Genomic DNA, 13,088 nt, shown 5'->3' on the forward strand with positions numbered 1-13,088 from the left:
AATTCACTATGTAGGCCATGTTGGCTTCAAACTCAGAGATCCGCCTGCCTCTAGGTGCTGGGATTTTAAGGTATGTGCCACCACAGCCAGAATTGTGGTTTGTTTGTTTGTTTGTTTTTTTAATGTGTATGGGTGTTTTGTCAGTCTTTGTGTGCCTGATGTCCTCAGAGTCCATAAGAGGACAACAGACTGCACGATTGGAGTTACAAACAGCTCTGAACTGCCATATGGATGCTGGTAATCAAACAAGCAGCTGACACAGACAACAACCCACATACAGTAGCAATAATAAAGAGAAGCTCCACCCCTTGAAAGGGAAGATCTACAGGCATCACTTCTAGTTGCTCTGCACAGAACTTATGTCCTTTCCACTGTTTAGCCAGCCATGTAGTTCTATCACCATGGGCTCCTGGGTATTTAAGGTTATAGCCCAATATTAACATTATTTAGTCACGAGAATTGTTCCAGGTCTTGTCACTGAAAGTTATTTCAGAATTTTAATTTTCCAAAGATAATTTGACAATTTTTAAAAAATACTATGTATATGTGTCTAAGTCAGGGGTGGGGCATTTCAATTTGGCGATCAATTTAAAATAATAGTATGTTTTTTAAAACCTTTATTCCTCAAGAATAATGACCATCATAACAGCAACCACAAAATTGAGAAAAATTCACAAAAGACACAAACTAATTAGTACATAAACTAATCAGAACTGCTATAAAATAGCTTTTTTTTTTTTTTTTTTTTGGGGACAGGGTCTCACCATGCAACCCTGGCTGATCCTAGAGCTTGTGTAGACCAGGCTTGGCCTCAAACTCATACAGATCTGCCTGCCTCTGCCTCTGAAGTTCAGGGATTAAATGTGTGTGCCACCATGCCAATTGGTATAAAACTTTTCTTATTTATATATTTTTTTACTTTTCATTTATTCTTCAGCCTCCAGAAACTCAACACCTGTTCCTAAACAAACTGCTCGCAGACTGACAACGTAATTGCTAAAGGCAGTTGCACACTTCATCTTTTTCCAGTCCTTCTTTTATGATGATCTTTTCCAAATTGTTTCCTAGGGTAGGGCCACTATATACCTTAAACTTACTCCCACAAGTTGTCCTCTGACCTCCACACATATTAACTCCTTTCTATTCCCACACGGAAGGCAAGCATGTCACCACACATGGATGTGGAGCTCAGAGCAGTTTTCGTTCTCCTGCCACCAAGTGGTCATAGATTTGGCAGCAAGGGCTTTACAGCTGTGCTGTTCTGCCAGTCCTTTTCCACTTCATTTTTCTTTTAAAAATCTTATTTATTATGTATATTATGTAGACAGTGCTTTGTCTGCATGTATGCCCGCAGGCCAGAAGAGAGCACCAGATCTCATTACAGATGGTTGTGAGCCACCATGTGGTTGCTGGTAATTGAACTCAGGACCTCTGCTCTTACCCTCTGACCAGTGTTCTTACCCTCTGAGTCAATGAACCATCTCTCCAGTCCCTCCTTTTAATTTCTTAAGACAGGGTCTCTCACAGACTGGCCAATGAATGCCAGGGACTAGCCTAGGTGTCCTCCAATCCTTAGCTGTGGTTACAGGCACATGCTACCACATTTGGCTTCTACAAGGGTATTGCGAGATCCATTACTGACTGAGCTATCTCTCTAATCCCTTCCCCACAAGCCTGTCTTTGAGACAAGGATTTGCAATGCAGTCTTGAAATTTCCTTTGTTACCCAGCATGGCCTCAAATTTTCCTGCCTATGTCTTCCTAGTGCTGAGGCTGTATCTCCCTGTCCCCAGGTTCATTTATTTTATTTTATGAGTGTTTTGCCTGCATGTATATCTGTATAACACATATGTGCCTGGTACCCAAGGAGGTCAGGAGTCATTGGAGCCCCTGGAACAAGAGTCACAGATGACAGATGTTTGGGAGCTACCATGTTGTGCTGAGGATAGAACTTAGGTTCTCTTTAATAACAAAGGTTCTTAACTATGGAGCTATCAATTCGGTCCCTGTGTCTTTCTAACATGCCCAATGTGCAGCTTTTATTTTTCCGATCTCTGTCTCTCTGTCTCTCTGTCTCTGTTTCTCTCTCTCTCTCTCTCACACACACACAGTCACATTTTGACACAGGATAGAATGACAGATAATGAAGGGGACAGGAGAAGGAAAAGAAGTCCTCATTCAACAAATATCTGAAAAGGAGACCATATTCCTTTATATACAGATACTTCAAATAAGTGTCAAAGCAGTGTCATGCGCAAAGTCTAAGCACATAGCCTTCCTTTGTTCTTAGCTATAAGCATGCAGTTGAGTACAAACCTCAAAAGAAACTCCACTTATAATAAAAAGCATGTCTTAACCACTTCGTGAAATCCTTGTGACCTATATAAGGTTTTACCTTATCGAATTGGACTCCCCCCATCCAAAATATCTCTACAGTCATCCACCTACATAAACCACATTTCCACTAAGAAACAAAACAGGCCTTAAAAAGTTTTCATAAAAATACCTACTCAGGCTGCTGCAGAAGGTAACAGAGTTGTATCTCTGCCCTCTGCCCCATATATATATATATATATACAAGCCAGGCTGGTCTTAACCTCAGACTCCCGTGTCCAGGACTACAGGTAAAAGTCAGTACAACTAGCTTAACTTCTCTCTTGAGATATAAATCCACATTTTATAAAATAGCAAGAAGAATAAGGCTGTTCTCTTCTTTCCTTTTAGCTTTTAAAAAATAACTATTTATATGTGTATTAGTGTTTGCCCACATGTATGCATGTACACCACATACATGTATGGTGCCCTAAGAAGTCAAACAGAATATCAGATCTTCCAGAACTGGAGTTACAGACAGTTGTGTGCTAACATGTGGGTGTTGGGAACTAAACCTGGGTCCTCTGCAAAAGCTGTCAGTGCGGTTGACCACTGAGCCATATCTCCAGCTTCCCTAAAACTTTTTTCTTTCTCTGTTTCCTTTGCGTAACACCTAATTTCCCATAATCACATTACCATTAAACTAAGTGCCCCAAAGAGGTGTCTGGAAATGCTGTTTCCTTTCCTTTCTCTTCCTCTGGAATGAGTTCTCTTACTGTGTACCTTTCAACATTCTGCTGGCAGGGTCTGCAAACAGATCAGACTTCCTCTGCTAGCCCACCATTTTCACACTGCTGTCCTATATTGCAAGGACTGATTATCTTTCTGCTTTAAATCTTTGACTTTGGGGACAAAGAGCCTTACGTTTTCTACATGTTAGCCAAGTACCCTACCACTGAGCTACAGACTCCCAAATTCTTTCTTCTTCGATCAAGAATTTTTTTTTTTAAAGTTATGTTTGAGTTACTTTCCAGTTCAGGATGTGCTAACTGTATAGGGAGGTGGTTCTCTCCCGTCACCTGTTCTCCATCTAGCCATTCTGTAGTAACAACAACACATGCTTCTCTCAATTATGTCATTCTGCAGCTGCCTGCCCCGTACTGTCTGACTTCCTTCCCTGCACTAAGACAGGCATCAGGTTCAATAACTTCCACAGTGCTGAAGTTTTGGAAATAAACCAGTAAATGAGAAAATTAATGAATAAATGAATGTACAGTGTTCTGTTCCTCCAGTGAAATGTTCATGCTGAGTGTCCTATTTTATTTTAGGTCTTTTTCTCCAGAAGTCATTCTCTGAATTAGGCCCCTCATTTTATAGAATCCTACAATCCCTCTTTTGTACATTTTATTACAAAAAAACGAAATTTCCTCTTTTCTTGTACTTTGAAGATAAGCTCATACAATAAAGCTCTGCCTGGCTGGGAATTTGCTACACGTGTAGTAATCTTCCTGTTGCTGTTTTCCAAGCACTAGGATTAGTGTACCATCACACCCAACTTCACAATAGGGAAACTGAGTAGAATTTCTGTTATTATCCTTCTCTTCCACAGAAAAAAGAAACACACATCCCAATCCCTATTATAAATTTCAGAGCTTTTTAAATTATTTATTATTTATTAAATATTAATTTAAATAAATTTAAATATTTATTAAAATATTTTATTATTTATTATATTTATTAAAATAATAAATTATTATTATTCAGAGCTATTTCAGGGGCTCTGAAAGTACAACACCTAGCAAATACTTGATATTCAAACACTAGCATTGGTGGCCAGGCAGTGGTGGTGCACACCTTTAATCCCAGCACATGGGAGGCAGAGGCAGCTGGATTTCTGGGAGTTTGAGTCCAGCCTGGTCTATAGAGAAAGTTCTGGAACAGCCAGGAGTATACAGAGAAAACCTGCCTATAGAAAAAGAAAAACAAAAACAAACCCAAGAAAACAAAAAAGCTAGCATTGATTAAGGTTTCATAAAAAAATAATCTGGGGGCTGGAGAGATGGCTCAGCGGTTAAGAGCATAGCCTGCTCTTGTAAAGGTCCTGAGTTCAATTTCCAGCAACCACATGGTGTCTCACAACCATCTGTAATAAGGCCTGGTGCCCTCTTCAGGCATGTACGTAGACTGAATATTGTATACATAATAAATAAATAAATATTTTAAAAAATTATCTGTCAAATAAAACTAGTTACAGAAATATTTTCCTCCACGTTAAAACAAAAATATTGGGTGAGATGGTACAATAAAGTAATCTAAACCGGGCAGTGGTGCACGCTTTTAATCCCAGCACTTGGAAGGCAGAGGCAGGCGGATGTCTATGAGCTCGAGGTTGAGGCCAGCCTGGTCTACAAGAGCTAGTTCTAGGACAGGCACCAAAACTACAGAGAAACTCTGTCTTGAAAAATCAAAAGACCAAAAAAACCAAAAAAAAAAAAAAAAAAAAAACCAAAAAAACCCCCAAACAAACAAACAAAAAAAAGAAAAAACCAAAACCCAGTAAAGTAATCTAAAAAGAAATTAAAAACAAAGAAACAAAAATCTTCCTGGGGGTTAAAAAATAAAATGAAGCCAGGTGTGGTTGTCCACACCTTTGATCCCAACACTCATCAGAGGAGGATGGGTTCTCTGTCATTTTCAGCTCAACCAGATACACTTAGTGCGTTCATTCCTGGACAGCTAGAGCTACATAATGAGACCCTGCCTCAAAAGACAGATAAACAAACAAATATTTTACCCAGAGTATGGTAATGGTACACACTTTTGATCCCAGCACTTGTGAGGTAGAGGAAGGTGGGTACTAGAGTTTAAGGCCAGTCTGGTCTACACAGTTCTAGGACAGCCAGGGGTACATAAAGAGAACCTACCTCAAAATAGAACAAAACAAAATTTTATTTTACTTTTATGTATTTGAGTGTTTGTCCTGCATGTAGGTCTGTGCATCATTTGCATGGTTGGTGCCTATGGAGAAGAGGTTGTCAGATCCCCCGGACAGGAGCTACAAAGTGAATCATTATGTAGGCGCTACAAATCAAACCTGGACCCTCTGTAAGAACAGCTATTGGTCTAAAGTGGTGAGTCACTTCTCCAGTCCCCCTTTGGGTCTACATTTTTAAGAAGTAAATTTGCCTTATCTACTAAGATAGATTTTGATTTTTCAAAGTTCATTGAATAAAGAAAATTAGAAAAAACCCTACTTGTCCCTGAGGGGTCTTTTTCCTCTCCAACATACACATTTTTTTTTACCCTTTAAAAGAGTAAGGAGAGAGAGGAGTGGCTCTCTGCTCACTGCGGTGAGTGAGCACTACAGCAGCACTTAGCTCTAAAAGTCCTGCCCGAGTTATCTCTAGAAAATCAGACAGAAATACACATATAAAATTTACTGACAGCATCAGACTTTATAGTTAATTTACAAACCCCTTAAAGATTATAGTAATTACTAAGGTATGCATATTCTTTATTTGCATAAGCAATGACTTCAGTTTTATTTCTACCTTTTCTCGTATCAAAAAACATTTTCCTAAGAGAATGATTTAGGTATGGTTCATGTCTTTTTTTATCTAATTGAAATAACTTTGATGAAGATACCTAAAAGTAATCTGGAACATAAAGCCTCTCTGAAGATTCAGTCCAGTCTTAGTCCTGAAACCTGACGGTGGTGGCGCACGCCTTTAATCCCAGCACTCAGAAGGCAGAGGCAGGCGGATCTCTGTGAGTTTGAAGCTAGCCTGGTCTACAAAGTGAGTTCCAGGACAGCCAGGACTGTTACACTGTCTTTGGGGGAAAAATTAGTCCTCAAAAGTTTTCCTCTACGGAGACATGGGTTCTGTGGAACACAGACGCACTTGCAATCACTGGACTAGCACACAGTGAGCTACCCATTGTTCACAAGGGTCTGGGCCATTTCTTGATTAAGGAATGAAGCACAAGCATTTGTGGAAGAGTTGGAGCATTCTTCCTGGTTTCCAAAATCTTTTTTTAAATGATGCTTCTCAAAAATAAATAAAACTTAGAACAAAGATATTCCTCACTTCTTACATCTAAGTAAAATAGAAACTTTGAGGATTTCAAGATATATAGAAACAAAAATAAAACATAAATTTAAGAAAACGGTCAAGCACATGAATCAAGAAAGCAGTGGGAAAGTAATTTATTCCTGTAACACACATAACAGACAACAAAATACCCCTCTTACCTGCCAGTGCTTGAATTGCCCTTTCACTGGAAGGCAGGGCTTCCTTTCGGAGAGGCCGATTCAGGGCAGTATCTTGCACAGGAAAGAGTCCAGGGCTGTCAGTTAATTTCTTGCGGCAATTGGAGTTAGGGTTTGAAACTCTGCAGTTGCCTATTGCACTTGTAAAAAGGTTCATATGTTCATCACTGCTGGCTGGCTCACAACTGGGAGTAAATCCTCCAAGGGACAAACTTGGGGAACTTTCCGAGCAGTCAATCTGTAAAGGCGTTTGCAATCCCAAGGCTAAAGAACTCGATTCCGAAGGCTCTCGAGAAACCCACTGTTCTTCTCTGTTTATTAAACTCTTTGAAGGAGAGAGATGAGGGCAGGACATGTGGCACCTGTGCTTTTCCTTATGCTTATATCGTTCTCCAACAGTATCCTTTCCAAACCGGTAACGCTTCAAAGATTCCAAGACAGATCTGGAAGAGCCAGAGTCCATGGAAACCTGGGGCTGCTCAGAACGGTGCTCTCTGTGTTTGTGACGATGTCTGTGTTTATGCTCCACCATCCAACCATAAGCCATCTCAGGAGGTACACTGGGGTAGGTGCTCATGGAAAGGAGTGGCGTCCTGCTGGTTGTGAGAAATGCCTCCTGCCTAAGGAGCTTATGCTTTTTCTTATGGTATTTGGTAGGATTGAGCAATAAATGACCAGCATGCATATAGGAAGGAGGTGGCAGTGGAGTGCTGAATGATGGAGATGGAGGTGGTGGATAAAGAGTGGGGGGATACCTTCCATAATAACCTAACCCTATTGGAGCAGCTGTAAGGGGTGAAGGAGAATAAGGCATGCCATAGGAAGGATAAAATCCAGTACTAGATAAAGGAAAACTAAGGCTGTGCATAAAAGGCATTTCTGCCACTGCCTCCCTCATCTTAGGGGGCCTCCCTCTTTTCTTTTTTAAATCAGGCTTCCGAATGTAGTGCAAAGGGTCTAAGGGAAAAGAAGGATGTGTATAGAAACTATTAAAGTTAATTCGAAAAATGGTGGGCAGGAGGTCTCGGGGAATAAAATGATGACTTCGATGGGTGATTCGAATTTCACTGAGACGACTTATGAGCTCCTCTAGCTCGGCGATAAAGTCTGGATCCTGCCTATTTCGAAGCTGGGGATATTTCTTTTTCCGTTTTCGTTTCTGTCTTTTCATTTTATCATAGCTGAGATAGTCGTGACTCCTGCGCTTACATTTGTGTTTATGCTTCTCTTTAAGACTGTTTAGGACAGTGGACGTTTCAGGGGGAATCAGAGAAATGTGTTCAAAAGAATGCCTCCTCTTCTTCTGTCCACAAAACTTCTCTGCCCTGTCTGATGTGCTGTTATTGTCTGTCCCAATGCCACTATCACTGGGAATAGTCTCATCACTATGAGACTCACTAACTGGGGAAGGAGTAGCTTCTTTCAAGGATGTGAGCTCACTCAAATGAGAAGGAGAATTTGGCAACAAAGTAGGAGGAGATAATCGCCTCCTCCCCTTGGAAGCTTTCTTCATTGCAAGAGTCTGAATCATACTGCCCTGTCTAGAGTGCATATGCAAATATGGCACTGAACTAGGTTCAACAAAGCCTGCGTCACTACTAACAGGACTCTGACCTCCACTAGTCCCAGAAGACTGAGAGCAAACAGGTGACGGAAGGATCTCAGAGCTACTAGCAGGTGAAGGCAGTAAAGGGGGAAGGATCTGTCCTAATGCCGACCCAGCTGCCTGCTGAGCTGTTTGTTCAAGCACAGCAAGGCTGGCAGGGCTACCAGAAAGAAGGCCATTTAAGACAGTTTTTGGTTTCCGACCCCTCCTCTTCCCTATATAAATGGTTCCTTTCTTGCTGACATTTATTTGTTGGCCCAATTTAGAGCCAAATGTGGCAGCAAGACTTGATACTGTATTATGAAGTTTGGATTGTACTTTTCCTTTATTACTTGATTCTACAGAACTTGAAAGAATCTGATTCAACAGTTTTTTTCTCTTTAAAGTCTTCATTTTATTTATTTTGCGAATAATTGTTTTCATTAATTGTCCATTGTTTCGCTTGCTAATTTTTTTTTCTGGTTCCATCTCAAGGTCACTCATACTACAGACACTTTGCCTATGACTGTCATCTAAGTCATCTGTATCCTGAAGCTGATCCTCACTCTCAAAGAAATCCCTGCTGCTCCTATGGTTCTCACTCTCAGACTCTAGCTTACTTGGACTTTCAGTGGCAACAAATGGAGCCACTGACAGTACAGGTGGCTTCATCTTCACTGGAGATCTCATCTGCCTCTTAGGCCTGCCTCTCTTTTTTGGAAAAGGAGATACAGACAAACTTTGTTTGAAGGAAGGAATTTCAATTTCTGGCTGTAAAATTGGGGGTTCTTGTTCTTCTTTAGACTGTAAAGAAAAAACTTTAGAGGCAGGTATTTTCAAAGTCCTTTTAGGTGGACCTTCTAGTTGAGGCATTTCCTTGGATTTAGGTCTTCCTCTTTTGGGTTTATAAATATCCGACAAAAGATCACTAGTGACACACATACTGGAGGATAGCTTGTGAGCAATAAAAGATTTATGAGATGGCTTTTCACTGTCAGTTAAGAGAGCAAGAGATGGAGCTGTAGACTTACTCAACTTTGGCAATCGGCGTTTAAGAAAGTCGTGATCAACAAAAGACGATGCTCCAATATTTTTCATAAACTTAGCTGGCTCAGAACTATTAGATAGTGAGCTACATGAAACATTTTTAAACAGCTCAGATCTTTCTAAATCCAGTCCTTTTGGAGACCGACATGTGCTTCTTGCCACCACTTTAGTCCAGCGAGGTTTTCTTCCTTTCCTTTTTTTTAATGGTTTGGACTGGAAACTCGTGCTCAGGCTTTCCGCAACTTGGCAGTGTTTGTCAGATGCAGCTACTGCACCAAGCTTTAAAAAGGGTTTGTTACTAAATAAACTAGTAAAGTTAACAACTGAAGGAGTAATTGTGTGAATACCAGAGTCAGAAGTCAAACTTGACTTTTTCCCCAAGGAAGAACTTATTCTAGGAATATCTAGATGTGTATTTTTTGATTCACTGATTTCCTTATCAATTCCTTTGCATTCAATACTTATGCTATGACTTAATGACCTATGACCAACATTCAAGTGAGAACTTTCAGCAGTAAACTGGTTCTTTCCAATAGATTCAGAAATTTCTTCCATTTGTTCTGCTGTAGAATTTAAAAGTAACGGATTTGGAGCCAACTGTGAAGAAGTTTCGGGGGGACTTCTGGTCAAAGGATTAATAGATACAGTAGGGGTAGGGGAAGGAAGATTGCTCTCTCCTACTGCACCAAAGGGAGACTTCGCTGTAGATGCATCAGAGGCACCTCCCATCTGAAAGTCTGGAGAAGTGCAATAGACAGGAGGTTGCTTTTCATGCTTTGAGGTCTCAAAGGCTCCCCTTTCATTAGATGAGAAATTGTCTTGCTGAATGCATGTTCCTTCATTATACATTTCTTTCTCCAAATTAGTAATTTCTTTTCGGACTGAAAACTTTTCCAGCATGCTTTCTTTACTATGCCGCAGAACATTCTTCTCAAAAGTTTTGATGGTGGCACTGTCTTTCAGAGACTCAGGAAGTTCTTGACTTTCATGATTATTGATGTTTGCACTACAAGAAACCTTAAGTTGTTCCTGAGTGGGAAGCAGTGCTTCAGTTTTAAGGTTTAAGGCATCTTTATTGCCCAGTCCTGCCAGAGGACAACTCACTAATTTCTTTCCAATGTCCTTATTAACCAGTCCCATTGCTGAACTCGCTACAATCTTCTTCGTAACATCCTTGGCCACTAGGCCAACTGTAGAACTCAATTTCTTTCCCAACTCTTTATTAACCAGTCCAACGACAGTGCCAAGTCCTAATTTCTTGCCAGACTCTTTATTCACTAAACCTGGAACAATACCAATTCCTAGCTTCTTTCCTGAATCTTTGCTCAGCAGTCCTACTGTAGTGATAGTCCCTGGCTTTTTGCCTAAGTCTTTATTAATGAATACTGTTGTAGTGCCAGTTCCCAATTTTTTCACAGAGTCCTTACTAATCAATCCTACCGCTGCATTGAACATAGGCTTTTTCCCTGAATCTTTAGTTACCAACCCAACTGCTGTGCTAAGAGCTGGCTTTTTAATTAAGTCCTTATGAATTATTCCAGCTATAGAGCCAACACCTGGTTTCCTGATTAAGTCCTTGCTAACCAATCCTACTGTAGTGCCAGTTCCTAACTTCTTCGGTTTTGTCTTGGAAGACTTGGAAGGAGGACAGGTAGCAATGAGCTGTGCCAACTTTTCTGTTACACTAGTCCCTCCATTAAGTAATGCTCTGTCTTTTACATCAGGATCCCGACCGCCAGCAAGAGATGGTGCTGCATTAATGTAATCCACCATTTGTGAATGTACCGGAGAAAGCTTCTTAGACAAAGGATTATTTTCTCCCTGTGAATGAAGATGGACGCTTTCTTCAGATTGGCATTCCATGGCTGAAGCATCACCTGCTTTCTTGTACAGTTTTGAAGGGTCCTAAAATTTGAACAAGAAAAAGGTTTCAGAGAGAGCAAATCTTATAACACTTTAATTTCACATTATAATCAAACAAATTGACTATATCTCTCTTCTCTCTCTCTCACACACACAAATGCACATGCAGCAAAATATAATTTTTTAGGATTGTATGTGTATTTGTGCACATGTGTGTCACTAATGCAGGTGCTCGGACAAGCCAGAAGATTTCCTGGAGCAAGAGCTACAAGCTGTTATTAGCCTCCCAAAATGGGTGCTGGGGGAAAAAAAAACTAATGTACTCTGAAAGAGTACTAAACGCTTTCAACACTAAGCCATCTCTCTAGACTTGAGAAAATATTTTTAAGAAAATTAGTGTTAAGAGGAGCATAGTGGTACATGACTACAGCCTCAACACTTGGGAGGCTGAGGCAGGAGCACAGCGAAGAGTCTGAGCCCAGTCAGTTCAAGGCCTGACTGAGCTATGTCTTAAAAATTGGGAATGTCTCTCTCTAAAAACAAAGTCAACACAACAACAAAAACCTACCAGGCAAGATGGGTCATTGGGTAAATGGCCTTGACACCAAGCTTGACAACTTAAGTCGCTATTTTATATGGTTAAAAGTTATAAAAAAAATACCCAAGTTTCTGACTATCAAAATAACAGAAGCAATTAACTATATCTAACTACAAATCAATAATATAGTGTTACAGAAAATATTTTAAGTTGGGTGTGGTAATGATACCTATTAATTCTGGCATATGGAAAGCAGGAGGATTTCCATGCATCTGAATTAATCCTAGGCTATATAGTTAAGACCATGTCACCAACAGAAGAGGACTTGGGAGATGGCTCAGGGAGTAAGGCACTTGCTGTGTGAACACCAAGACCTGAGTTCAGAGCTCAGCATTCATGTAAGAGCCAGATGTGACACCTGTAGCTGAGCACTGAAGACAGAAACAGGAGGATCCTGGGGATGGAAGCATCAGTTTCAGCCGGAGACCACAAAAAATTAGGCAGAGAGCTAAAGAACACACCATCAACTTTTGACCTTGCAAAGGGTGTGCTGAGGTAAACATGTTTACTACCTACCTACCTACCTACACACACACACACACACACACACACACACACACACACACACACGAAGAGAGAATATTTTGAAATATTGTTGGATATATTGTGATAAAATAAGTAACCAAATAAATTAGACAAGAAAAGAGCTGGAAGTGTAGATCCTAAGAGCACATGCCTAGAATGCTCAAGTTCATGAGAATATGTACATTTGTGACGGTAATAGCACAATTTTGTGGCGTTAGTTTTCTCTTTCTACCTTCATGTGGGTTCCAGGAAGTGGAGCTCTACTCACAGTGCCCTTTATACACTAAGCCATCTAACTGGCTCCACAATGTCTCTTCTAACCTTGTCTCAAAAAGAGTAAGCCAAAACTAGCAGAAGAAATTTAATTTCAGAAATTAACTCAGAAAATACAATAGAAAAATGTTATTATCAATATGTAAATTATCACGTGCAACTTTAACAGCAAGTTTTTCTTGCTCTACAACTTAATGAAGAAAGGTAAGATTTCCCCCACTCTTGGCACATAAAAAAAAGGCTTTTTGGGGAGGAGGGTATGTTGAGACGGTATGTATATATCATCCAGCTTAGCCTATAACGTAAGATCCTCCAGGGATAATAGATGTGTCAACATGCTCACAGAGACCAGGAGTTTCAGATTCCTTGCAGCCCAATGTGGGTTCTGCAAATTGCACCCTGGTTCTCTGGTCAAATGGTCAATTCTTTACCTGCATAGCTATCAATCTAGCCCGGAATCCCTTTTATAACTTATTCCCAACATGAAAAATAACCACAAGAGCCCGTTTCTGGTTTAGTCTAGTCTTTTGGCATATTACTCTAGAAATCCCTATGTGGTGTTTTCAATAAAAACAGCCCCATTGGCTCTGAGCTACTTCTCCAGTACCACACTTG

At 40.3% G+C, this 13,088-nt stretch overlaps 1 protein-coding gene across 4 annotated transcripts in view; it reads right to left on the minus strand.

Moving 5' to 3' along the window:
* Ash1l (ASH1 like histone lysine methyltransferase) overlaps window positions 1–13,088 on the minus strand; it is a 147,546-nt gene that overhangs the window by 100,591 nt on the left and 33,867 nt on the right. For all 4 annotated transcript variants that reach the window (XM_087897354.1, XM_087897355.1, XM_087897353.1 and 1 more), the window contains exon 3: window positions 6,565–11,119. In XM_087897354.1, the coding sequence (XP_087753480.1) occupies window positions 6,565–11,119 (4,555 nt within the window). The remainder of the gene's footprint in view (window positions 1–6,564; window positions 11,120–13,088) is intronic.

Source organism: Myodes glareolus, chromosome 17 (assembly GCF_982192425.1).
Source record: "Myodes glareolus chromosome 17, mMyoGla1.1, whole genome shotgun sequence".
NCBI lineage: Eukaryota > Metazoa > Chordata > Mammalia > Rodentia > Cricetidae > Myodes > Myodes glareolus.